The sequence below is a fragment of the Tyto alba genome, unplaced genomic scaffold (genome assembly GCF_018691265.1).
Source record: "Tyto alba isolate M040663 unplaced genomic scaffold, T.alba_DEE_v4.0 Super-Scaffold_41, whole genome shotgun sequence".
NCBI lineage: Eukaryota > Metazoa > Chordata > Aves > Strigiformes > Tytonidae > Tyto > Tyto alba.
Window position 1 is genome coordinate 12,500,524 of NW_024881317.1, and position 27,650 is coordinate 12,528,173.

The 27,650-nt window shown below is 37.9% G+C and overlaps 2 protein-coding genes and 1 long non-coding RNA gene across 7 annotated transcripts; 2 read left to right on the forward strand and 1 right to left on the reverse strand.

Moving 5' to 3' along the window:
- The first annotated feature begins 228 nt into the window (after positions 1-228).
- Positions 229-21,131, forward strand: MYEF2 (myelin expression factor 2). 4 transcript variants are annotated; one of them, XM_032982947.2, is made up of 17 exons: positions 229-530; positions 5,109-5,338; positions 6,550-6,602; positions 7,878-7,885; positions 7,993-8,086; positions 8,951-9,142; positions 9,801-9,954; positions 10,372-10,421; positions 10,508-10,571; positions 10,718-10,819; positions 11,019-11,069; positions 11,144-11,212; positions 11,494-11,592; positions 14,611-14,682; positions 15,897-16,105; positions 16,214-16,265; positions 18,084-21,131. In XM_032982947.2, the coding sequence occupies exons 1-17, from the start codon at positions 307-309 to the stop codon at positions 18,245-18,247; spliced, it is 1,887 nt and encodes a 628-aa protein (XP_032838838.2). In that variant the 5' UTR covers positions 229-306; the 3' UTR covers positions 18,248-21,131. The 4 variants fall into 4 exon arrangements, with proteins under 4 accessions (XP_032838838.2, XP_042659849.1, XP_042659850.1 ...); XM_042803915.1 differs by having other exon boundaries at positions 11,171-11,212; positions 18,084-18,617; XM_032982949.2 differs by lacking the exon at positions 229-530 and adding an exon at positions 701-849 and having other exon boundaries at positions 18,084-18,617.
- On the reverse strand, positions 18,906-27,450 carry SLC24A5 (solute carrier family 24 member 5). Of its 2 annotated transcripts, XM_032982952.2 has the most exons (9): positions 27,379-27,450; positions 26,960-27,139; positions 25,461-25,544; positions 25,266-25,369; positions 24,846-24,946; positions 23,763-24,046; positions 22,860-23,066; positions 19,840-19,941; positions 18,906-19,298 (listed from the first exon to the last, which is right to left on the reverse strand). In XM_032982952.2, the coding sequence occupies exons 2-9, from the start codon at positions 27,024-27,026 to the stop codon at positions 18,976-18,978; spliced, it is 1,272 nt and encodes a 423-aa protein (XP_032838843.1). In that variant the 5' UTR covers positions 27,027-27,139; positions 27,379-27,450; the 3' UTR covers positions 18,906-18,975. The 2 variants fall into 2 exon arrangements, with proteins under 2 accessions (XP_032838843.1, XP_032838844.1); XM_032982953.2 differs by lacking the exons at positions 26,960-27,139; positions 27,379-27,450 and adding an exon at positions 27,178-27,283.
- Positions 25,299-26,219, forward strand: LOC116959141. The gene is made up of 2 exons (XR_004405674.1): positions 25,299-25,391; positions 25,948-26,219. It is a non-coding gene; the product is annotated as an uncharacterized LOC116959141 (long non-coding RNA).
- Positions 27,451-27,650: the final 200 nt, after the last annotated feature.

Here is a 27,650-nt window from a genome sequence, read left to right on the forward strand (position 1 = left end):
GCAGTAGTGGGAGCAGGCCCGGGCCCCGGGCAGAGGTGCCCGGCGGGGAGCAGTGGGCGGCAGCGCTCGGGGCGGGGACCGCCGGGTCACACCCCCGAGCGGCGGATCCGGCGGGACGCGGCCGCGGGCCCGCCAGCCCACCGGCGCCGCCATGGCAACCCGTGAAGCCTCCTGGCGCGTCCCCTCCCCCCGCCGCCGCCGCCAAGCCCCGTTCTCGCGAGACTTGGCCGGCCCGGCGCGGCGAGGCCGAGGCGCTCGGGGCCCTTTTCAAACCCAGCGGTAGCGGGGCCGCGGCCCGGCCACGAAATGGCGGAGAACGATAAGCCGGAGGCTGCGGCTGCCGCGCCGCCGCGCGGGGCCGAGGAGGCCGCCGCCAGCCAGCCGCCGCCGCCGCCGCCACCACCACCACCACCACCACAGCAGCAACAGCCGCTGCCGCAGCAACAGCAGCCGCAGGATGAGGAGGCGGCGGCAGCAGCGACAGCAGCAGCAGCCGAGAGCGGCGGGGGCAGCACTAATGGCGTCAAAATGTGTGTGCTGGGCCGGGGCCGGGGCGGGCGGAGGGCGGGGGGCAGCGCGGCCAGGGCAGCGCGGGGGTGCGGCGGGCCCGCATAGGCCGCGGCGGGGCGAAGGCGGCCGGCCCCCTCCTCCCCCACGCCCCACCGGGCTCCTCCCCCGCCGGGGGCCGGAGTCGGTCCGGCGCTGCAGGGCCCCAGCGCGGAGCCCCCGGTGCGGTGCGGCAGAGGGGCCTGGGTCTGAGGCGCCGGGGTTGCGCGGGAGGCGTATCCCACCCCGGGGAGCTCCCGCGCAGGATGCGGGGAGGAGGCCGTGGCCTGGCTGTGGGGGAAGGTGAAGTTTCTTGGTGAACTCGCGGTCGCTGGGCGCTGGCGCTCTGCGCGGGGAGCCGCGGTGTCGGCGGTGGGAGACTGCACCGGTGGGCAGCAGCCTTCGGGCTGCTGGAACGGGCCCTCGTCAGGCCGCTTCTCTCAGGTTCTGTTTCTAGAAATGTTCTGGATCGTTTCTGGTTTTATTTACATTTCCACTTATTACCGTAGGGGTATGTTTTGTAAGGCCTTTGAACTAATCTCTGTGTGAGAACGGTAAGGCAGCCCTTTAGTGTTTTACTTATTAAAAACAAACAACACCCCCCACATACATGCACAAGCCTTCCTTGTAAATAGTAACATGATCGTATATGGAACATGCAAACTGTGCCTTATGTAGCAGGTCTGAAAGGAACATCGCATAATGGAGCCAGAAGTAACAGCTCTTCAGAACAATACTGTGAATAACCTTTTTGAGTTTGGTTGTTCTTGATGCCAGGCTTCGAGGGTTGTAATTCTTTACGTGAACTAGGTTTTGGCCTCGTTACTGGAATTTCAAAATCTGTTCCAATCTCATTCACAATCTTGGAGGGAAAATGCATTTATAGTAGACTTACTGTTGTACATCAAAGTTGTTGAGATCTGTGGAGTTTTGGCATGTTCAGAGTAGCCTAGGTCTGATACTGTTGTGTTTAAAAAATCCACGTGGGATCATGTTCAATATAAAGCTGGAGGAAAAAAGGCATACTTCATGCCGTTACTTGACTCCCAGTGAAATTAAAATAGTTTACAAGTTATAAATTTTCCATTGCCATAAAACAGCTGGGTTTTTTTTCCTGAGTTTAGCTCTCAGCTTTCAGACTACAGAGATTACTGAATTTTCACAGGAAGATTGTGACCCTTTTGCACCTTTGAGTCACGTAACATTTTATTGCCTTTTGGGGTTGCTACTGTTAAAATAATGACTTAATTTCTCTGCATCCCTCCTTCTGTCAGCAATTTTCTTCTTTTCCCCCCAAAACTAGTCACAAGCAAGTGAAAAATCCCAGTCATTCCATGTGGTAGAAATCACAACTTTAAGTTTGAATATAGTGCAGAGTTCTTGGTAACAGAGTTTCAAATCTTGTTCTTTCACATACAGTTGCCAGTGGTCCCCAAAACATGTGTACAAAGGATTAAGCTGTCAGTGTACAGCTGAAATGTACTACTTAAAGCATCTCAGTAACCAGGTTCCCTTAGCGCTCAGATTAAACTGGAGAGGAGCCCTGGTTTCAACTTTCACACTGTCCTAAGTTTATTGAGCAGTGGAACTGTTCAGCACAACAAAGCTAAACTGATCTGTGTGTTTTAGAATAACATGTTGTGGGCTTCTTGCATTTCTGTCTCTGCTGATCTTGTTATTTGTATGGATACTTGTAAGCAGAGGAGTAGAAGTTTGTTTAAAAAAAACCCCCAGTTTTTAGGGCTTTCATGTTGATTTACCTTGTGCTTATTATTTTTAGGCTTCTAGTTTTGTATATGGAAACCTTGTCTTTTGTTTCCAAAACTTTATGGAAGTTCAAAGGCATTATTTTTCAAAAGGTAAAAATTGCTCTTTCTAATCAATGAGGACTTTTTTTTTTTTAAGAAATTAATGTAGACATTTTCAACCCTAGAAATCTAGTGATTTCACAGGCAAATATTAACTGAGTGTATAAAATCATTAGTTCATACAAAAGGTAGAGTAGAAATTACTATTGTATTTCCCCCAGGGAAATACCAGTTTATAGTTTCTGAGACTGTTTTTTCTGTGGTCTATAGGTGACTAATGTGACATTGCTTTGAGTTCATTATTTGATTGAAATTATTTTTAATATTCAAGGAGGAGGGTAAGAGCTACATCCACAAAAGAGTCTCTGCCTCCAGCTCATTTACTGGCCCGTGTTGGTTTTAGCAGGTGAATTTTGCATGAAGGATTTTTAATTATTCCTCTATTTTCAGGAGACTGGCTGTGATCCCCAGACTAGGTGGAATGTCTTATTGCTCCCCAGATTTAAGAGTTTATGATAGACTCTTATCCTCTGTGCTCTCTACTGGTTTGTAACAGCCAGATCTTGTAGAGTCTGTGGATTTCATATTTGGAGACATGGCTCTTCCTGTACACTACACTGAGGACTCGGGGACTGTTTCATAATCCTTTAAGCAGGAAAGAGTTTAAAAGGCTAAAGAGAATCCATTGCTCTAATCCTAAAATTTAAGGAAGACTTGGATTTTACTAGTGGTCTCACTGGGCAGGAGTTTTTCATTTGCAAATGGGACCAAATTGGAAGGAACTGATCTGACTGGAAAACCTGATACTCTGCTCTTTCCTTCCCCAGTCCCTCTGGCTACTTCCAGTTCCCTGCATTGTTCCTTCCATTTCACTTCATTACACAGTCACAGAAGAATTGTATTGCCACAACAGACGGAATGGTGTGGAAGAGGGATGTTGCAGAGGGAAGTTGGAGGATGCTTGAACCAGATAATGTGTTGCTGACTTTGAATGTTTTAAATTTTACAAATACTTAGCCCAGAGGAGTGTTCACACATTTCTTAGTTGCCAGTCCTCTTTTAATCTACTTGTAAACTCAAGGACTCTGAATTTCATTTTATAGGAGTACTTCAAAATTTGGGAGATAGTCATGGGAGAAATATGGATGTATTTGAATTTTCCTCCCTGAATAGTGCACATGCTTGAGTAGATAATGCATTTAGCTTTATGAAAGGCTACTTGCTTGTGCTCTTGAGTGCAAGACTGCCACTTACTCACTGTTTTATTAATAACTATGCAGAGAGCTGAAAATACTCATTTCGATTAATCAAAATCAGTGATCTTGCCATATGTTGTGGTTGTAAAACTGAAATGCCTGTTTTGGCTAATTTTACACCAGAAACCTTCCAAAGTGTCAAAATGAGATAAAAAGTAAGCCTTCTGAAATGTGGGAAAAGTTCTAAAGATAGTGATATAATTTAAGAAGGAGGTTTTAGAACCAATCACTTTTGACAGTCCTGTAGGACATTTCCTTGTAATTGTTCTAATTTGAGTGGCTAATGCTGACTTTTTAAAATAACCATTTGTATAAAATTACTTTTTAAGTTTGTCATTAACTGTGGTGAGATTTGAACTAGACATTGATGTATATATCCAAGTAGCATCTGTTTAGAGGATCACATTGGTGTGCATTTATCACTGGGTTCTTCCTGTTCAGCAGTTCACCTTTTTCAAAGTAACAATTCAGGCACCTTGCTCTTCTGTTAGCATGCTAAATCACCTTGTGATGGTAACACTATCAAGAGTGCTAAAGAGTTTTGGATATTTCATTGAATTTTGTTCAAAGTGTATAGTTTTATCAAAGCTGAGATTTGGGCTGCTTTAAAAGAGGGGAAGCAAAGTTTTACTGATTTTTCATATAAAAATAAGATTTTAAGAGGAGAGCAGCTGTTGTTGCTACATTTATGAAAGACTAAGGGCCCGAAGTCTATTATGTTGTTGTTTCTAGTGGGTAATACCTGGTGACTTAAGTATTAAATGCAGAGCATGTCTGAATACAGCTATTTCCTATGCATTTAGCAAGCTTTCAAGTTCTAGCAATGTTAAACAATAAAAATGAAAGAGCATTTGTTGTTCTTAATTGAATTTTAATTTCTGTCTAAAAGCAGACTGTCAAAAATCATGAATAAAAATTATGTGGTAAATAAAATGTAATTTAATTTACAGCCTATTAGAGTTGATAAAATATTATTATTATTATTACATAATAATAATATTATTATTGCATTGAATTAAGTATACCAACCTGATCCATAAGTTAGACCATTTAAAATCTCATTTCTGTGGTGAATATTGTGTAACATACCCAAGTCTGATGTGAAAATTATGGAAGCACCAAAGCATGGATGCTGTAGTTTATTTTTCATCTGAGTTGTATTTAGATATTTGTAGTAGTTTCATTGTACTGTCGTGCTGAATCTTGACAGACATCATGGAAATGGAATGTAACTGAAGTAGCAAGATGTGCTTTCTTTACTTAGGGTAGTGAATAAATCTAATGTAACATTATTTTTTGTTCTAGATAAAGCAGCGTATTTTGGAATTAGACTGGTAATAGGGAATTATTTTTCCTCGTTTGAAAAGCAATATTTGACATCCTGGGAGTTCTTATAGTACAGGACGTATACATCTATCTATATAGGAGGCATAATAGTCGAATGATCCAGTATAAGACTAAAATTTTTTTTGTTTGGGGTTTGTTTTTTTTAATGTAGGGATAATGATGAGACAGCAAAAGAAGAGAAAGCACCTGTGAAAGAGAAGTACGTTGCAAAACCAAAGGCAATCCCTTCTCTTGGAAACAAGAATAGATTCCACCCTTATTCAAAGGACAAGAATGCAGGCACTGGAGAGAAGAAGACTATTAATCGTAATAGAGTTTTTATCAGCAACATCCCATATGACATGAAATGGCAAGCTATTAAAGATCTTATGAGAGAGAAAGGTAACTTATTCCTTATAATACACTTCACATAGAAAGGGGTAGAACTTAAATGCATTGTGTATGTCCTTTGAGCCACACAGATTTGATGACTTTTTTTTCTTTTTTTGGGCCTTTACTTGGTACATCTATCTCCCTTCCCCCTCTTTCATCTGAGACAATTGCATTGCAGGGTAGGATGGGTCAACGAAGTGCTTACAATCTTCTGCCATTCTAGTGTGACAGTAGAGAGTATATGCATGACCTCATGACTTCTTAAAGAGATTGTGTTTCGTCTAGTTGTAGTCTTTGTAGATTTTTTTTTTTTAAGGGCTATTGTATTTAAGCAACACATTCAGTGTGTTAATATGAATAATAAAGGATGTCTTTCAAAAGTTGTTTTGTATTTCTTTGGTAGAATCTGGCTGTGGAATTAACTTTGTCTGCATTGTCACTACTGCCATGACTGTTTGTCTGGAGATTTGTATTAAAAGTTTGTTACTATTGTTGTAGTTCTGATAGAGTAATCTTACTACCCCAAACGTTTTCTTTTGTTTGGGGTGAAATAATGCTAATACATGAATTTTGTAAAAAGTTAGTTCTGTGTTTTCCTCGAAAAAATTGATTCTTCAAAAGTAATGCAAAGCACACCTGGCTTTTAGGCTGTGAAAAATGCCAAAACCCCCCTTCTGTAACTGCTGGTTTATCTGTTGTAAGGTGACGTGACTATTTCATTTGTTTATTTACTGAAACTTCCTACTTTAGAAAGTGAGTGGCTTGCTGTGAAATATTTGATGTGTAAATTTGGTTATTATTGAAGGCAAACTTATGATTGAAGACATTCAGGTAGAAAGTCACCTTAAAACAGGTGGTGTGAGTAGGATGATAAATGTAACACTTTCCAGAGAACGTTGACGTTTCATTTGTTAGGTTAAGGGACTGTGTATATCTGAATTTGTTCACCAACTATATCATACTGGCCAAAATATGATCTGTAGTATGAATTAGGTTAAATATAGTTGTTTGTTTTTAGTTTTTGAGAATGTGGCTGCTGCATATTTCTGAAAATTAGCTAAATTACATAGCCATTGACAGGAGGTATGCTGGTCTGGTTTTGATTGTTGGTGAATAATAGGTGCTTCTCTGTAGAGTTGTGCACAGGGGCACAGTAAAGAAAGATATTGGTGTTTAAATGCATTGTCTCTTGGTATTTTCCCTTTGTATGTCTTATGTAGTTGGTGAGGTTACATACGTGGAGCTGTTTAAGGATGCTGAAGGAAAATCAAGGGTAAGTGCCGTGGGCAACAATCTGCTAGAGGTTTAAAAGTTCCTCAGCAGTTTTATTTTTGTATAATACCTGTACCAGTTATCGGAAAGTAAGTTTCATTTTTACACTGATTTTCATTAAGATAGCCTTGAGGATTTCGTATTAGCAGTAGTCTGACACTTCCATGAAACTCAAACTAGCTGGCTGTAAAGGACAAAATACTTCTGTAAATGTTAACAAGTGGCATTTACTTAATTCTTCTTTTTAGCCAACATCTTTGTTTTGGTACAAATCTGTTTCATATAAAGGATGTTCAATAAACCACTGATTTTATTTACATTTTTTTAGTGTAGTATTCTCTTCTTGGGGCCAATGAGTATAAAATGTTAGCTAAGAATATACTGTTTGAATTGCCTGATTTGACAGCTTTGCAGGGTTGGTACTCGAAACACTGGATTAATGCCTTTGCTTTCTTAAAACTAAATGGATGGAGATGGTTGGTAGCCAACAGAGTGCCAGCAATGAGGCGCTAAGAGTGAAGATTGTTAAAGCTCCTTTGTCTTCTTAAAAATAGTCAAAAGTTTGGCCAATAGTAGCTCCAAACCTGCATGAGCACATGAGAAATGCAGGTTTGAGTCTTAACCGAGGTGGTATCAGTTGTTGTAAATGACTTTCTTTTAACGTTTGTTCAAATTAAAACATGCCGTCAGCTTTGCTTTACTTAAAGCAATCCTCAACTCTTTGCTTTATTAGAAGGATTCTGGTGCAGTCAATAAGGTTATTTTCTTATAAAGTAATTTCTCAATTATGCTAGTAATACTGAAGGGGTATGCAGGCTTCTTGTTCATAGTACTGGTATACTTGATGTAGGTAGATTTGAATTTTGTAGTCAGTGGGCAGCTTTTAATGACACAATGAGTGTCTTGATTGGTTTTTGGTTATGTTTTTGGTGTTTTTTTTTTTTTTTCTTTCCTCCCTTTTCTCCCCACCTCCTCTCCCCAGTTGTCCTTACATGGATCTGTGTGGCATTTTTCCAATTGTGGTTTGGCTCAAAGAGAATAAAAGATAATATATTCTCTTGAATTTGAAAGGTATGTATGTTGAGAAAATAGGAGAAATTCAGCTTGGCTACCAGTAAAGAGCATGTATTATGGATTTTGAAGCTGAAAATAACTTGAATAGTTATTTAACAGTGAGCTGGGATCTTTAACTGGAATCTTAAATGCTCTATCATATGTCTTGACTGACTACTTTTTTTTTCTCTTTACATATGATGACAAATCATCATGGATGTAGGGTTGTGGGTAAGTTTCTTTTTCTATGTGTTTAGAAACACTACTATCCAAATATTCTGTTAATTTTAACATTTTAGACTTTATTTTAATACTCTAAATGTTTTGTTCCCTCTAAGTGTGGTTGAATTCAAAGATGAAGAATTTGTTAAGAAAGCGTTAGAAACTATGAACAAATATGATCTTAGTGGAAGACCCCTGAATATTAAAGAGGTATGGTTTTTGCTGCTGTTTTTAATTTGAAATAGTGAAGATATTATAACTACTGAGATGACAATACAGTGTTTTGAGCATCTTAGTGGTGTAATTTTTAGTTTAATTTTTTTGATGACATTTTCTTAATGGGCTAAAGTGCCTGTTGGCTTGCAGGAGGTCTTGATACTATGCCAAGTGAACTGACAAAAAGTGTGTCCTAAAGTCAAAATAATCTAATACTGTTTTTCTTTGAAACAAGTTTAACTTCATATTCTTACCTTGGTGTCATCGGGTCTTTTCCAACCTAAATGATTCTGTGTTTATGTTGCTTACCTGCTTCAAAATATGACACAGAGTGAGCTGAGTATCAGACTCGTACATTTGTGCAAAAATGGGGCTGGAAGTAGGCAACTTGTGCTGACTGGAAAGTGAAATTAATGTCAACGTTTCTGTTGTAGTGTTGTAGTATATGACAGTGTCTGCAGTTCTTTTTGTCCTGTTACAACTTTAATAATGGTATCGATAAATAAAAAACCTAATTAAGTTAATTCAGTTCTTGGAAGAAGGTTCTAGACTGACAGTCCTTTAGATTGAAATCTTTTCTACTTGTCCATAGGCTAGGTACAGCATGTGAAGTGGCAGTGCACGCTTCCTCAACAAGTGCTTTGCCAATATGCCTCAACCCTCATCTGAAAGGACCCACCTCTAGAGGTGAGGGAATTAGGTCTCCATGCTAATTCAGTTCTTGATCCCTCTGACATGGACAAGGATATTAGTTGATAATTTTGATGGGTTTATGTAGAATTTCAAATAGTACCTTTTTGTTTGTTGCCAGTCCTCTTGTTGATGATTAAATTGGCTTTATTTTTGCCCATGTTTCAGGATCCTGAAGGTGAACATGCTCGTAGGGCATTACAGCGTGTAGGAGGACAGTTTCCAGGAGGACATGGACCTGATGTGGCACCTGGACTAATGAATTTACCACCTTCTATTCTCAATAATCCAAACATTCCTCCTGAGATTATCAGTAACTTGCAGGCAGGCAGGCTCGGGTCCACTATTTTTGTTGCTAATGTAAGTTTAAAACTGTATTTTATAACTGTAATATTTGGTCTTTGTAAAACATCTTGTTTTCCTGCATAAGTAAGTTTTAATATAAAGAAGAAATTGGAACTGTTAGTTCACAGTTAGTATATTCAGCTACAAATGCTGGATATGTATACAGTTTTGGGATATGAAAGATACTAAACTCTTGAGGCTGACATGCACTTTTAATTATTGCACAGTTACCTGTTGATTCAAAAAAAAATTTTATACATCTTTTTTCTATCTATCTACAATTGCATTTTTTTTTTAATTATGCACTTCATTTTATCTTGCTAGTTACTGTAGACTAACAAATTTAGAGGTGCTTACTTCATGAGTTCTTTATTTGCACAAGAGTACTATGTCTGCAAGGGGACTTGTGGGAGTACAGGTGCTCTTGACAAGAACCCATCCATTTCTCAATATTAGGATGATGATTAAAGTAGAATAGATATATGTAGTATAAATTGTTGATTTTAGTTAACATTTTTGTACTCAGTTGCAGTGTGTGAATGTTACAAAATTCTGTTTACATATATCAAGCATTTGGTGATGCTGAAGAGTTACAACAATGCAGAAAATCTCTTCCAAATGTCATGGCAGAACAGGAATGTGCATTGAAATCTAATCTATTTCTGTGTGTAAGCTTGATTTTAAAGTTGGCTGGAAGAAGCTGAAGGAGGTATTCAGCATTGCGGGAAATGTAAAGCGTGCAGACATCAAAGAAGATAAAGATGGCAAGAGTCGAGGAATGGGAACAGTTACCTTTGAGCAGGCGATTGAAGCTGTTCAAGCAATATGTATCCTTGGTTTTGAAAAACAGTTGATCAAATATGGTTTAATCTTCAACGGCTTCTGATAGCGTAGTTTTGCAAATGGTGCTGATTAGCTTTGTAGCTAGTATATAGGGACTAGAGTGTTATTATATGCAGATTACATTTATAATAGTGACTGAGTTTACTGCTAGAGTCTAAAAAGGTGTTCCTGAAACCATTGAACAAGCTTAAAATATGTGGGAATGTGACGTGTGAAACTTAACTTTTATATACCTAACAGCTTGTATGGTCTCTTCTGGCCTTTGAACTGGAATTCTACAGATTAGGTAAGGAAAGATAAGACCCCAAAAAATAATACAGGAATAAAATAACTTATGATGATTCTTCTGAAATAGTTAAATTGTATTTTCTAGTTAGATTCCTTGACTTGCATTTCTTCAGCTATGTTCAATGGACAATTCCTCTTTGATAGACCCATGCATGTAAAAATGGTAAGTTGCTTACATTTCTTTCTACCTTACATGAATCTGCCAAAACATTGAAAGGAACGTAGCATAACATCCTTTTTTTTTATCAGGATGACAAATCAGTTCCTCATGAAGATTTCCGTGTTGCAGACAGTAAAACCTCACAATTACCTCGTGAGTGTACATTCTGTTTTCTACTCCTTGCATGTAATATATATTGATACAGAGTCTTGAAACAGTTTGGTAGTACTTTTGCTTACTGTGGTCTATTTATGATAACAGAAGAAAATCTACTGGTGATATTTATTTTTGTTTTCAAGGTGGTCTTGGTGGCATTGGTATGGGACTTGGACCAGGTGGACAGCCCATCAGTGCAACACAATTGAGCATGGGTGGTGGAATGGGGAGCATGGGTCCAGGAGGTAAATCTGTACTCTTCATTTTTAAGTTTGGAGAGCTTTAAGTTTAAAATTGTCATTTCTGTGTTTGGAAGAATGACATACCCTTGGCAAAGCAAGCCTTTCATAGTGTGTTTCTGAGATCTTAACTGTCTCTGCATTTTTTAAATCCATTAGGATCTTACCATGTCTTCTAAATGGTGTTTGTCTTTTTGGTTTAAAGGTATGGGAATAGACGGTCCAGGATTTGGTGGAATGAATAGAATGGGAGGCGGTACGTGTAGTGAAGTTCTTTGCATTAACTATTTTCTTAATATTGTATAGAAAACACTCTTCTTTATTTTACAGGACTTGCTGGATTTCGTGGAATGGAAGGAATGCCTAATATGGGAGGATTTGGAGTCAACCGAATGGGAGGTAGGTGAACGCTTTTCCTATATGCTTACGTTTGCTAACATTTCTTTAATAAAGTTCTTCCTTTAGGGATGGGTAATGTAGATGACTTCAAAGGAAATAGTCAGTGGCATGAATGAAGGCATAGGCACTCGTGTGAGTGTTAAGTACTTAACAGGTGTCTCTGACTTGTGTGTTAAGCCCAGTTCCATTTAAACAAGGAGCTGTGGACCAGGTATTGTATGAACATCAGCATAGATGTGTATAACAGAATATTTTTGGTTTTTTTGCTTTGTTCTCTACAGAAATGTTCCGTGGTGGAATGGGAGGAAACATGGACAGAGACTTTGGTCGTAGTGACATGGCATTGAACCGTGGTTTTGGAGATTCCTTTGGAAGGATGGGTATGGTAACTTAAATTTCCTGTGGCAAATGGCAAGCATAGTATTGGAAGAGTTATAGAAGAGGAGGAGACCTCGTTTCATTTGATCATCTTCCTCTGCCCTGTCTTCCCCAGTCATAAGAACATACTCTGAGTGTTTATTATAGCCATTGTGAAGGACAGAGGTTGAAGTGTGTGTTTGTATTGGTTTGGTTTTTTTCCATCTGTAAAATATAAACAAAACAGAGATTTGAGGAAAGCATTTAGCTTTATACTGTTAACTTTGTGAGGTAGTAAGTCTTTTGGGCATTAAAGTATATGCTTCTGGTAATCTTGAATAAGCTGCCTGTGTACCACCTTTGTAACTTCCAGGAGTCTGCTTTTGCACATGCATGCTGGAAACCTGCTTTTACTGCAAATCAAGTAGCACTGTATAGGAATGGTGAATTTTGATGCCCTCTGTTTTCTTCCTGCCTTCTGAGCAAAAGCAGCTCAGAATGGGATTTATGGGCCTTTTCTGTAACTGAGCCAGTTTTGTTTATAGATGATGCCTTGTTGACAGAGTTCATTTTATTACTTTTGGGTTCCCTCAGATGAGGTACTTTTCTATCTTAAGAGGCCTGGACATGCTTAACAGTAGAGCCTTCTTGGACTTTGTTACAGTGCTGCTACCTGAAAGAACACATCATAGGAGATGGGTTTTCTTCCCCCTCCTCCCCATTTTTGTCACTTTTCTTCCCCCTCAGTGCCATACTGTGAAAGTGAAGAGCTGCTAAGAGCATAAGGTTCATCTGGTCTGAAAGTTGAAATTTTTAAAAATTTTCTTTCTTGCTTTTTTTGTAATTATTGTTTTGGGTTTTTTTGTTGCAGTTTTTTTTTTTTTTTAATTTGGACAAGTCATAACACAGGATAACTCTTGTGTGCTTCTCTTAAAGCACTGATAGTTGTGTAGAAGTGATAGGAATGCAGTAAGCTTGTCAGTTGAGTTAATCTTAATGTCTTGAAATTAATGTCTTAGAAATCAAGTGTATGCTTTCACTCTGTCTACTTGCAACGTAGAATAAACATCTGTTTCCTGCATGAAAATCCAAAACCACTTCAGTTATAAATGTTCATGCGAGCAATAGACTTCCAAGTCTTCTGGTAACACACATTGATTTTGAAATACGTTAACATGGCCACTGTGAGAAACTGATGTGGGAATCATTAATTTGGTAGATCCAGAAAGCTTCCACTTATAACCTGTCAGCAGCAATCTTACCATTTAAATACTGTTCAGAGAACCAAGATGAGAGTTTCTCAACTTATCCTTAAATAATGGAAAGAAATTGTAGGGATTTACAGATTTGATAGTTAATAGATACTGTGTTTAATCAGGAAAGACCCTAGTGTACCCTGTTAAAATATTTAGGTTAATGTTATCTTAAAATGAAATGATGTGTCAAGGAGGGCAACTTAAGACAGTCTTTAATTGGGCAATGGCATCTATTAGTGATAACGAGGATGTTTGATTTGCATCAGAATCATTGGAGCTGCCACTTAAATTGCCAGAATTTTGAAGCATCCAAAAAGCAAAGGCTGTGTCATAGACTGTTTCTGAGCATATGATTTTTTGTTGGTAAAAAGCCAGTGGGGGGAAAAAGTATAGGTAAAGTATGTATCTAAGGTCAGAAATAGCTGAAATCTTATTATGATTATTTCAGCTTGCAGGGATATTTTTGGTTTTATTGCTTTGGTTTGTGTGGGTTTTTTTGTCTTGTTTTTTGTTGCTTTTTTTAAACTGCATCTTAACCTTTTGGGGAGAGTTTTTTCCTTTTTAAAAGAGTGGGCGTAACTGGGAGGCACTCACAAACAACTAAGGTTTTCTAGCTCTGGGAAAGAGGGGATTTTTTTTTTTTTTTTTTTTTTCTTCACAATTCTTTTTAAAGGCAAAAACCAGTCATGTTAGCAGCAATCTCAAAATTTGATTTGGTGTTTCATTGCAAGACCTTCTCTGGCTTAATGACTAAGTATTAAGATCTTCCTCGTATGCAAACTGTTGGCTGAAGTACTGGGAGTAATCCTGCTGGTGTTGAAAATTGTTAGTTTTTTTAAAACAGGCTAGCCTATTTTTTGAGGTCTTGGTATGGCTATGACAGACTTTTCTTTGAGAGGAGATAAATATTTCTCACAAGAGACTGGTAGGGAACCATTGTTGCTGTTTTGAACTGTGTGGAGAAAATGAATCCAATGTAAGATTCAGCAGTGACCTTTTTTAGATATTAGAACAAAGGTGTCTAACCTAAAGACAACAGTTACTGATCTATTTTGCCACAAGTAAAAACTGAGCTGTTTCTTTTAGGTATGAAAATCAAGCAAGAAAAATGCAGCTGAGAGTTCTACTGTTCTATAGTGACAGGAATGTGGTTCTTTTGAGTTTCTACAACTCTAGAAGCTCCCTTGGGAATACTTTCCTGATTATTAGCACTTCAATGAAAAGAATTATTTTTACCCCACTCTAGAATCAGTCTCTGATACCATTCGAGAGATTCCGTGGTTCTGCCAAATAGCTTTTATTAAGTATCGATTTCCTTTCTTTCTCCCTTTTTCCCACCAAATTCCATCGCTCTTCACATGCAGTAAAGATATTGGGAGACCTGCTCCTAGTTTTTGCATTGTTTTCTTAAAAATGGGAGAAACTAGGGGATTTCTGTACTATGAAGTTCAAATAAACAGAACCTTTCAGTTTTGAGGCTGTGCTTCCCAATGTAGGAAATGGCTGATTTAGTTTAAGATGTTTGTGCCGCTGGCATACTGTCAGAGGGGAGAAAGCTAGGAAGAAATGGTAGTAGCTCAAATCCCATAATAGAGAAGGAGGAACTAATGTTACTTACTGAATGTTTCCTATTTAGTTTGAATAATAGAAGCACAGGTTAAAGTCTAGGTAGAAGAGAACTGCCAGGTAACATTGAGATCGGCGCACTTCATCAGCATGTGCTTTGTTGTTGTCACTAACTGGTGGTTTCAGTGTATGTCACTTCATTATTTTTTTTCTGTTTAGGTGGTGCAATGATTGGTGTTTTTGCAGGAGGAATGGGAGCACCTAGCATGGGCCCAGTAAGATCTGGAATGAGTAGGTTAACTCGTTTCAATCGAATGTAAATGCATAGGCAGTGTAATATGGTATACATGCAATTGTGTCAGAGGATTTTGTTGTAGTGTACTGTTGTGTCAGTGTTAGAATTCTCTTGCATGTGACTGCAAGTCTAATAGTTTGTAAAGCTGTTCTGTTGAGGTAAAATTTCAGGGGAAAAGGAAAACTTGCTAATACACAGTTTTTCCCTTAATCTTAGTTTTGAAATGGTTTTAACCTCTGGTTTGAAGAGAGAAGTGATTCCAGTAAACTTGTGTTCCAGAAAAAAGACAGACAGGCAGAGTTATTTGTGTGAACTTCATGAAGCTGAGCTTCAGTAATCTCCCATCATTGAAATAAAAAAGTCAGCCCTGAATTTGAAATTATGACTCAGTTTCATTTTGTGCAAAGCTCCAGTACTGAGTTGGTATTACAACAGATGTCCCAAGTTCTTCAGGCTAGAGCAGATGAGAAACTAAAATCTTGCTAGTGGCAATCTTCAGAGGCATCAGGCTTAAAGAGAAGGTCTCTCATGAATGATCTTTATAGTTTTGCTTTACATGAATTTTTAATTAATAATCCAGAGATATTATAATAGGATATTGATCTTAGTTCTTTATTATATATACATTAATATATTTCATTGCACGTATCATAGGAAAGTCCATGTTCTTCCCATTACTTGCAGTAAGATCTGTTCTCTGCAAAATATGCTTTCTCTAGAAGCTTGGGTCATTGTGTATTGCTGTATGAAGTAAAACTGAATGTGAATGCTGGAGGCAAAATAAACAATAGTGTATATGGTCAAATTATCTGTATCTTAACATTGCCACAGTTACCTGACCTCTTTTTGGTACAGGGTATCATATTTTTATTAATTAAACTGGACAGCCTTTAAATCTCAATTCTTGAGTTCAACATTTTACTATATTAGATGGTGTGACTAATAGCTTGATGGAGTTTTTTAACTTTTATTTTAGAACTGACACTTTGTATCTTCTAATACTTTAACTTAAAATATTAGCCATGCTACTAGATAAATTACTGATTACTGTGCGTGTATGAAGTTATGTTTTGTATTACAGCAGTCTTATTAAAGTTATTTTTCTCCCAACACAAAAGAATTTTATTTATTTATTTATTTTTACAAAATATGTGTGCATTTATTTCTAAAAAATATTTTTATTTTAGCCTCCTTTTCTCTCTCTGTGTAGGTGGTGGAATGGGTGGTATGAACAGTATGGCTGGAGGAATGGGAATGGGGATGGATCGGATGAGTTCTGGTTTTGATCGAATAGGACCAGCTATGGGTGGAGGCCTGGACAGGAACATCGATATCGATCGAGGATTTGTGCCTGGCCCAATGGGAAGTGTCATGAGAGAGAGATTAGGCTCTAAAGGCAACCAGATATTTGTGAGAAATGTAAGCATTTGAATACATAGAAACCACGAGCTTATTTTGTGTGCATGTTTGACAAGCTCTTTTTCTCTTTGTAATATTTTGTTATTAATAATGCTTTTTTTATTCTAGCTTCCTTTTGACTTGACCTGGCAGAAGCTAAAGGAGAAATTCAGTCAGTGTGGTATGTATATGAATCTTATCGCTGCTGAGCTCCACTGACTTCATGTTTTATATGGTGTTCGTTAAGATAAGGACAGGAAGACAAGGTGGTTGCTTTATCCCAAAGAAGAGTCCGGCTAGCCTAATCGTTCTTACTTCCCCCCACCTTTCCTGAGTTACATAAATAATTTTTAGGCATGACATAATATATGAGACCAAGGTATAGTATGGCCTCTGAGTGCTCATCTGCTATAAACTTGAACCCATGCCACTATCTTTGAGCTTTTTCTTTCCTGAAACAAGTATTATGTATCCTCTGGCTGACACAGAGTATATAATGTAGCAGGTATTTTGAGAAAAATGCATGCAGAGGCCTTGGCCTGTCCAGGTTATGCGTTACTTCCAGAAATGGTGCTGCATCAAATCAGAGTTAGTAATTTTGCCAAAGTGGCAGATTTGGTTTTTATGCAAATAGATGATCCTGATTAGCATATTTGCACGCTATGTTTACCCTTTATGCTAAGAAATAAAGGCCCTTTTTATGTAAGATAAAGAGTTGCTACAAATATCCAGTAACTCTTTTTATCTAAATCAGAAAAGTTGTATTTTCACAGAAACAAATTAAAAATTAAGCTTGGGTGTGGAAATATATGATTGTTTTGTTTTGAAAACGCATTTTCAGAATGGAAAGCTTTAACTGAATTACAGGATGACTTTTCTTATTTTGGAGAGACAGAAAAGACAAATAATTTAAAATACAGTACTGATACCTAAGACAGTCTTCGTACAGCTATTTGTAGATTTGATATAAATTTGAACTCTCAGTTCGAGTATGAAAAATTTGCAGGTATTCAGATTTTTTTTATTGTTGCTGGAGGATATAGCAAAACAGGTCCAATCTTTTTTTTTTAAGTTTTAACTGCCTGGGCAACTTTCAGATAGTTCAGAATTTTGTTTTTATATTATCTCTGCAACTAATAGATGCAGTAATTATGTTGGATTTTTTTTTAAGAATTATAAACATAAGTAACAGACTGTATTTATTGCCAGTATTGTAAGGAAATATAAAGACCATGTCTCCGTATATTCAATTTCTTTCAGTGAAAGGCCAGTCTTCTGTTATATGATGCTTAAAAATAAAAAGCTATGTATTTTAGGGAAAAGTCTCTTGTTTCTTGTGGCATCTGAGGACTCAGGTGTGGTGTGCTACAACATACCATAAGCAAAAACTCATTAGCTCCAGGCATTGAACATTCTCTGAGGTACCAAGACATCTACATAAAAATGTTGCCTCATAAGTAATTGAGTGTCCAGTCTCATGAAAATGCTGCAGGAATTGAATAGTGCATGCTACTTTTTCACCACTCCTAACCTGGTAACTTTACTGTTTTAAAGGTTTTAAATTTGCTCTGCAGCTTCATTACAAAATTGCTTGATTGCTGTGATTGCTTGATATCTTGCTGTTGTGAACATGGTGGACTGGATTGAACTATAATTAAGTTAATGCCTGTCAGTAGTCACACTTCTGGCAGTGTTGGTGAATGAAACACAGAATTTTCCCTTAGCCTTGTAGGGCACTTTGTCTCAAACTTGAGGTCAAGTACAGGCATACTTCATCTTCTGCTAGTGTGAAGAAAAAATTTGAAGCAGTGGATCTTAATTTGGATTCTTCACTGCTGTTTTGACCTGTGTCACCTTCCCTGAACGAGTCTGAAAGTGCTAATTTCATATGTTCCCCTAGATCATATTTAAAAATGCTTTTTTATCACTTCTGATGAGTTCTTTAAGTTGTTAGTGCACTGAAGACTTGAAATAACTGCTGTTTAACTTATTTATTCAGGTCATGTAATGTTTGCAGAAATAAAAATGGAGAATGGAAAATCAAAGGGCTGTGGAACAGTCAGATTTGACTCACCAGAATCTGCTGAAAAGGCCTGTAGGATAATGAACGGCATAAAAATCAGTGGCAGAGAAATTGATGTACGCTTGGATCGCAATGCATAATTTAAAACTGTGTGTTCAGGAACATTCCTATGTCTGTTTAGCTTCTCTATCCTAGTAAGTCATTTTTAGTAACATTGTATGCTTACAAAAGCTGTAAAAAGGAACTTTTAAATCCCACCAGCCTTTAACAGTATAGTGTTTAATATACTGTGATAGTTGTTAACTGAATCTTACTATGTTTGGTTTTTAAAGACAATTTGCCTGATTTTTGTTGTTTTTTTTAGAGGCACTGAGCACCTGCAGGTCTCTGTAGACTGTGGAAACTTTGGATGCTCAGCGCCTTTGGAAAATTAGGCCAAGTGTCTCTAGTCATTCAGTTTAAATGAATGGTTATACTGTTTTTAATAAAATAAGCCATTTTCTCTGTTAATCTCAAGATTGCATAGTGGGATTTGTTTAGTGTTTCTTGATTTTTATTTTTTTTTTCCCCAGTGTGTACCAACATTGTAATGTAAAAATTAGATGTCTTTTTTTTCAGAATTTTGTTTTTATATGTGTGTTGTAGTCATACTGTAATTCTTGACTCTAAAAGAAAGGGCTCCAAATTAGGCTGTGATGTTTTCATTTTACTTAGTATTACTTTAATTACATGACTTAGTTCTGTAAATAAGATTTAGAGCCCAGTGAGAGTTTTGAATTTTTTTTTTTAATTTTTTATTTTGACAAAATGAAGAAACTGATCTTTCTCTCCTTTTTATTTTTTTCATCAGTATAATCACTGATTAAAACTAGTTACCACAGACTCTTGTAGGATTGTTCCCTATGATGCCAAGTTCATATAAAATTGATAATATAGTAAATACTAGGTACAGTATAAGACAGATTGCTCCCAATTTTTTATCTATTTTCCAGCCATTCAGGTGAACTGCCAGCAAAATAAAACCAACAGAACAGATAAGAGAAATGGCTGTGTATGTCAAACCACTGCTGTTCACTTCTATGGGTCCTGATGTATTTATGAAGGCAGTTTTTATAAACCAGGGTATTCCCAAACAGAGCATATCAAATACGTTGGATCCTACAATGTTAGACATAGCCATATCTCCATTTCCTGTAAAAGAAGAAATACAAATAAATCTGCTTAATTGAATTGTATGAAATTGACAAACTGTTTTGGAGGAACAGATTGTCAGCCCTCAATTTCTCAGAGCACCCTTTTTAGACTTTTCAATGAAAGAACTATAGTCATTCTACAGAACATGGTTTTGGGTTAAAAAAAAAAAGTCTCCCTAAATCACCAGCATCTGCACAGTTGCACTTAAAATAAACCAGGCAGGCTATTATAAAATCCAGTCATGTTTATAATACCAAGACCTACAGTTGTGTTTTGCAGTAAAACTGTAACACTTGATCAACAACAAATCAAACCAATTTAGACTACTTCTCCAAGATACTCTGAGAGGTTTTTAAATATCTGAGCCACAGCTTCTTCAGGTAAGCTATTTGTTAGTAGTAAACTGAAGCTCTAGAATCTGGAGCAGAAATTTTGGAAGTTAAGCCTTGAATTTCTGGAAATGTTGACCAGAATTCTTTTTTTCATAGTACCTTTTAAACACATCCATTGGAATGAGCCTGAATACTAAAATCTTTACCTTTTCGAGCCACCAGCACACTTGCAACTGTATCTGGTACACTTGTTCCTGCTGCTAGTAATGTGAGTCCCATTACTGACTCTGGAATTCCCAGTGTTTCACCTGCAGTTGATAAATAACAGTAGAAAATGCAAGTATGTTTTTACTTTAGGTTTCATGCAAATAAACTGCTTTGGACTTTATTTGCTGGAAAAAGGATTAGTAATCATACAGTAATTTCAAAAGGAATCTGTCAGCTAACTTGACTAAATAGGAAGTGACTGAACCATGAAGTAGTTAAAAATAAGACCAACCAAGAAATATCATCCTGTCCTTGTTCTTCAATCAAATAAAAAAGGAATTGTGGTATCGTAACCATCTTACTTAACAAGTTTCTCAGACACCCGAGTGGAATGTCTTCAGTAGTCAAGACAATATCAATTACAAATTATTTTTTTTCCAGGTACAGTAGAAGTTTAAATATCTAACAATTTACTCCCTTTTTTTTTTTCCTCTCAACCTCTGGAAAATATAGTAGTCTTCTATGTTTTTGGGCATCTTTTCATTCATGCTCAAAAGTCTCATGGAGCAATAACTCTTATAATCACTCACTCTTTAAAGGGGGAGATAAAACAGCACATGAATTATCTTGGGGAGGAGGGTCATTAAGCTCATTACTACAATACTGTCTCAACTACATGGCTTTACTATTTCACTCCAATTAGATCTTTTGTTGTATTGGGAAGAATCAAAATGCAGAATTTTTATATGGCTTGTAAGTGCAAATAATCCTTTAGAAGTGTTTAGGTAAATGCTGGTTTAAATTAAGAAAAGTTTTAAATTGTTACTAAAACAGCAGCTCATTTTGCACCATTTTTTTTCAGCCCCATATGTCCTGTAAGCATGTTAATTTCTCACTTAAAATACAGGCATTCAGATCTTCAGAACTGTTTTAGCAGTTTTATCACTCACAAGCATCGATATACTGAAGTATTTGATACCTCTATTCAAACTACTTCAGTTTAAGAAAAACTAATTACTTTTTTTGTTCACTAGAAAGTATCTTTTTGTTGAAATCTGAATTCTTAATTGCAGTATTTGGACACTAATAAGAAGTTTCCTTAAAATAAGAGGCATTATTCTGTAAGCTAGTTCAGCAATGCTTACCTAGTACATACCAGCTTAGTCTAGATCAGCCCAGTAAATTTATGTTTGAAATTATTTGTTGGTTCAGAGTAACTAACATCCTGATGCAGAATTTGTACTGGTATTTATTCTTCCATCACTCCTAATGTAAGAGATTTGTAGAATGAGGGACCAACAAGATCAGCTTTTATAAACCACCCAGGCTGGAAAGTCATGGTTCATGCCAAGCGAACTAAGGTAAAATGTGAATGAACCAGCCGTATGTACCCAACAGTAGTTTCTAGCCCTCTGAAGGTTATAGATAGGATCTAAACTCAGGTGAATCTAATTTTTCTTTTTATTAGATAGATTTATCTTTTATTTAATGTGTAAGGTTTGTTTTTTTTCTGGCAACTGACCATAGAGATAAGAAAAGGTAAGACCATAATGGTCTTATTTTTCTACCCTTTAGTTAGTTTTGTATATTGGTAGCAATACCTTGCTATAGTCACATTTTCTTTGCTAGCAACAAAGAGGTGTACTAAGTTAGGTTTGTTCTTGACCATCAAAATTTAGTCCCCAGCTATTGTACCTTTGTGACATTCTGATAGGCTGTTATGCAATGATAGAATCTTTGAGTCACCCTTCATGAAAGAACCTGGCCTTGAATATAATCTGTGTGTAATTTTTAGCATTTTAACATGTAAATATATTTGACCTAGAAGTAGTGGGCCAAAGACCCCAATATTGCTTGTGATGGCTCTTCAAAGTGGACTAACACTAATACACTATTTAAATCTCCAGTGTATCGACTTTCATATGAATTACTGCTTTGTCTAGTAGAGCAGCAATAACTTCCATTTGAATCCTGTTTCAAAGGCTTCCAGCCTTTCTTTTTAGATACAAGTGGAAAATTATTTGACCAAGGAGTGAACCTCGTGGGTGTTTTATCCAGTGATCTACTAGTAATTTCTCAAAGGTTTACCAAATGTGTAGGTCTGTTTCTGCACTGAACAAGGAGTTACTCATTGAACTGAAGTTGAAAACAAGTTCAGGACGCTGAGCTAATGGAATATTTGAGTAGGATTAGTGAGATATAATGTGGAAATAGCAAGCTTTGTACCATTTCTTTCTTGTTTAGATTTTTTTTTTTCTGCTTGTTCTTAAAATGAAAAACTGGATTTTTCTCAAGCTGACTGGAGAAACAGTGAAATGAGGAGACCTTTAGTATCTTAAGCTCTTTTTAACAGAATATTTTTACACACAAGTTCATACCTCTTCTCTCACTCATATACAGTTATTTTACTGCTTCACTTTATGGTGCACATTTGTAAGAGGTAGATATACACACACACCAAGAATGTTTAATAAACACATGATGCTATAGTTGAAATAAAATAGTACAGAAACTTGGGAGGTTTTTTGGCAGTTAATTTAATGCCAAATCTCTTACTATAGCATTCAAGAAAAATATAGGTATAGAAACAATGGATCTTTTACAGAACCCTGAACCTTTAATTTCGGTCTTGGTGGATTCCATGTTTGTCAGACTTCAGCATGAAAAGTTTATTGCTCTGTATTTAATTGTTTCACTTCATGAAGCAGTTTAATGAAAATGTCTCTTTTTAAGTAGAGACTGTTTTTTGTAGCCATGTGAACAAATTCTCAGTCAGGTGATGGTAAGCAGTCTGAAGCGGCTAAACTCTAAAGTGGTTTTCATTAGCTGAAAGAAGGTGGCAAACTAAGCAGTTAAACATAAGTTATTGTTGGTTTTGTTTGGTGGGTTTCTCACAGCAAAGTACGTGTTACTAAACTGACTTAATTGTGGAAAGGAAAAATCTTCACAGGAAGAAACTGTTTTTCCAATGATTCTTGTTTGGTTGATTCTGTATAGCAGCAGCACTTTAGGCACCTACCTGCTATTGTTATCATCCATACAAGAACATAAGTTATTGCAGAAATCCATGCTGCTGAAATTAAAAATGTCACCATGAACCAGTTCCTCCAAAACTGTCTTCTGCAATCTGGTATAGTCAAATAGAGTAGTGTAGTAATAGGGAGGGATAACACCCACAGAATTCTCTTCATATCTGCTTCAGGCATGGTGAAGACACTTGGATGATCTGTTGAAGAAAGAGTAAATATTTGAAATTGTAGCATTGTTTGAATCAATAGCATACAGTTATATTACTGGCCTCTACTTGTGAGAATACTGAAAAAAGGTAAAGAATACTTCCTCAAGTTCTAGCTGTAGTCTTACCCAGTACCTACATCACACTGGATGAAACTCTGAAATCAGATGCTCTTTATTACCATGTCACTAGGAGAGAAACCAAGGTGGATGAAAATTGAACCTTTCTATAAAGGTTTACACCAAGAGTAAGTACCAACTGCTGTTTTTTGCCTAAGTGAAGAGGAAACTGATGATCTGTGGCCGCGTCATAGCTATTCCTTTACTAATGAACCTGCCACTGTCATAAGAAAACACTTACATACTTTCAGCTGATGGTTTTCAGCTGATACTGCATTTTTACAAGAAGTGTTGCTGGGAAGTTTCAAATGTACACAGCAAAGATTGATTGAAGTCTGCTGTTCTAATATGACACAAATGAGCAACTATCCTAGCATTCCTCTAGTGATTGAGTTCATATAAATACCACCACTCTGATTTTGCTTAATGTTATATTCCAGGGAAGAATAATGATTTACTTAACTACTATGCTGGAGCTCTTTTGTGAACAAAATCTTAATAATGTGTTAGAATCTACTCTATTAGAACTGGTGCAGAGTGCTACAGACAACTCTAATAATACTTATACCTTCAGAGACTTCATCAAGCCCATGCAAGCTTGTTGAAAGTTGAGAGTAGTCCAGCTCATCTTGAAAAATTCCACTATCTGTTCTTGACTGTTGACAAATTAGAGGTCCACTCTCTTCCCTCCATCTAACCAGTGGTTGCTGCTCAGCATTCTCTTCCATAGCTTTTGTAAAACACGTACAGCAGGGACTGAACTTTTTCATGAGGTATTGGTTGATTTTAATGTCAAAACACAGTACCAGAATATAACACCCATATATCAATAATAAGGATGCACTTTCATACCTAGAATGAAAAATAGATTTTACATAACATGTAATATAGAAAACCCCAACTCTAACTCATTAAAATGGCTGGCTAAGGAGAGAGATGAAAATTTGCATGAGTAGTAAAAGGAGAATTCACAAAAGCATCTATTTGAAGTTGTATGGCCAGTGTCATGAAAGTTCATGAGTGTCCCCATGTCTCTCAGCAGTTTGATTAGTTCCCCTCCCCCACAGAATCTTGTTTGTGTGTTGTATAGCTGCATGTTTTCCAGGGGATCTTACTGATGTTTGCGGAATTGAGTCTTCATGTGATGCTTAGAGAGAGGGGTAGTATGTACTGTTTTGAGCTAGAAACTTCAGAGGCATAGTGCTGGGCCTGACTGCCTTGTTGAGGCAACAGGAGTTTGTGTTGACAGAAGAGAGTTAAAACATCAGAAGCTCACAGTCTGCTTCTGGCAGACAAATGTTTTTCTTAACAGTGATGCTATCAAAGGAAAGACTCAAAAGGAGTAAACTATGAAGACTAATTGCTATGCCAAAACAGTTATGATAGAAATTGTGAAGTCTATACAGACAAACCTATGCAGATCAAACTATAAATATGCATGGTTTGAATGTTTAGGTAATAATATTTACAAGCATTGTGACTTTCTACATTTTTTTTTTTTTAAAAGCCAACAGGATCTTTCTTTATGTTAATGAATGGCAGTTCAGGCTACTTGATGTTCGGGGTTTGGTTTTTTTTGTTTGTTTGCTTTTCAACACACTGTCTCACCAGTCTCCAGTCAACGTGAATTCAACACTACTTGTGCTCTTACCAGTAAATTCTGTTGTCAGATATCATCGCAAGGACCGCCGCTACACTAATTGTATATGCCAGACAGTCTCTAAACAGCGGCCAACAGGATAGCCTCGTAACCTGCAGATCACAGATTCATTTACTTTTCTTAAACTTGTCTGTAATACTTTCACTAAGTGCTGTAAATGCTGCATCAGTGTTGTTTCTATATTATGTAAAAATTTAAGATTCTTAGGAATGACTTAAGTATGATATTTAACAAGTTAGTGTTTTTAAAAACTTTCATAGCAAGTTATCTTAAAACTGATTACATGCTGGTTTTGCTACTAAATAATAAACTTGGCAGTTGTCATAGTAAGTCTCTCTTGGCTTTTGTTGGCAAATCAGAAAGGATAACCATTTGGCTCTTAGGAGCAGAACTATCAAAGTCGATACATACCACGCTGGAAAACAGCCCACAAGCTGCAGAAATGCCAAGAAGATTATAGATTGCTGATCCAAGGATGGTGCTGACGCCGATATCTCCCTTTGTCACGAAGACTCCTATAAAGAAAATGACTCTCTGGTACGTTTCAGTTTGGCATGCAAGGAAAAGAATTGTAGATTCTGAGGAATCAAAACATGTGTCGCTTACCTAGAAAAGCAGTGACAAGCTCTGGAGCAGAGCTTCCAGCAGCCATAAAAGTTGCTCCAGCAACATCCTGAGAGAGGCCAAGGCCTAAGGATAGAGCAAGAGAATTGCTTAAAAAATAAATACTTCAGTAGTCTGTACCCTTTACTTGCACTAGTATATAATGTTAGAAACTACTACAGTTTAATAGAATGAACTTTTCTTACTTTTATACAGTTAATGTATTTATTTGAAATTGGTAAAGCAATATGTTGAAAATGTAGCCTCATTTATTGGGTTAATTTTTTTTAACTTTATTACAGAAATTAGTTCAAATTCCAGAAAATAAGTACAGAGAACACAAGAGATTTGGGCAAGATCTTAAAATGTAAAATAGGCATATGTATGCGGTCTTTAATTCTCTTTCAGATGGGCAGTAATTCTGGGGGAATTCCTTAGACTCTAGTGTGATACTGTTACATGATCCATGTCAAGTCTATCTATCTTCCAGGGAAAGCCATGCTACTGTGTCTTCACATACCAGAAATACTAGTTAAATTCAAACCAGTGCTGCGATCTTAAATTTTCACTTCGTATGGACAGTATAAGAGCCTGTGTCTTGCTTGAATGAAATGAGATTTTTGTTCTGGTAAGTTGACTGTTTCTGAAATGTAACTCACTATGTGGATCAAGTTCTGCACGCTAAGAACAGGGACATATGGCTAACTATGGAAAGTCTCACAAATGCTTATTTATCATCAATAAAATAATACCAGATCTACAGCAATGTTTAAGCTTACATTTTCTGTAAATGTTCTGGTCTGGAGAATGTTTTCCAGTGTTCAGGGATGAGTTTCCCTAGGGAATTTTTTTAATTCTTGGCAATGAAAAGCTGAATTCTCAGCCAAGACTGTCTCGAATTTAGTGGTCTGCTGAAGCCAGGGGCATTATTACAGGCTGATTTAGACTTCACAGAACAATTTTAACTTGGTATGCCTTTCCCTCCTGTGTCACACCTTTAATGTGTAAACAGTAGCTCATCCGGATACTTTCTCACTACTCATCTACTAAGATAAATACAAAAACTCAAGCAAGGTACTTCTTTTCCAAGTTTTAATACAGGGGAACCTTGGGTTTCTTGGTTGAGTTGTCTCTCTTTTACTCCCCCAATCCCCCTGCCCCCCCCCTTTTTTTTTTTAATACTAGTAACCTGGACATACTACTGCTCACCCCAGTTATATCATCACTTTAGTTAATACTGAGGAAGTTTTAAGATTCTTCTCTAGGCACAAGGAAAACAAATTTTAAATGAATGCCAGTCCAGAGTGTAATCAGAATATGTTTTTTTCAATATAATATTGATAAATTGTATCAAATATTGTATTGATAAGTCTATGCACGGAGACTCTGAAATTGCTTTAGTTTTGTCTCCAGAGCACTCTAACTTTGAAGCTTTTTTTAAAGATAACATTCTACACCAAGCTGCTTAGATTTACAGGAAAAAGATCAGGATGTTCACTTACATTCACTGATGATCTCTAGAGAAGGTAGGAAGTAATCATCACACACAATGGACACGGCCAAAAACATGTAAAGTATAATTATGAAATAGATAACGATTCCTCCATCCTTTCTCTCCTGCGGTGTGAAAAATCCTTCAGGAAACTCCGATGAAGAAGAAAGGACACAACCTGTCCGGTTTTCTGAAAATTGAGTACAAAACTGTTAGGCATCCTCCTACCTTTCCACTTTCCAGGCTCTAGGAGCTGTGTGGGTTAGAACTGTCAGTGGAGGATGGCTTCGGGGGCCTTCTGTCTCTCGAACAGCTGTTTTTCACCGAGGGACCAGGACAGAGGCGGCGGCAGCACCCCCGGAGCTGCAGCGCTGTGAGCAACAGGTTGCCCGGCCCGGGCCGGGGGGGGAAGGCGGGACGGCTCCCTACCTGTGTCCGTGGCGAGGCGCTGGGCCCGCGCTCCCCGCGGCGGCTGCCGCGCCAGCAGCGCCACCAGCGCCAGCAGCGCCAGCGCCCGCCGCGCGCCCGCGCCCTCGCGCATCCCGCCGCGGCTCTGAGGGGGCGCGAGGCGGCCGGCGCTAGGGCCGCCCTGCCCCGCCCCGTCCCGCGGGCGCCGGCCGCCCACCCGCGGCGGGATCGGCGTGGGGTCAGCGCTTCCACAGACACCCACACACCCACCGCGGAGTGCCGCCAGCCTCGCC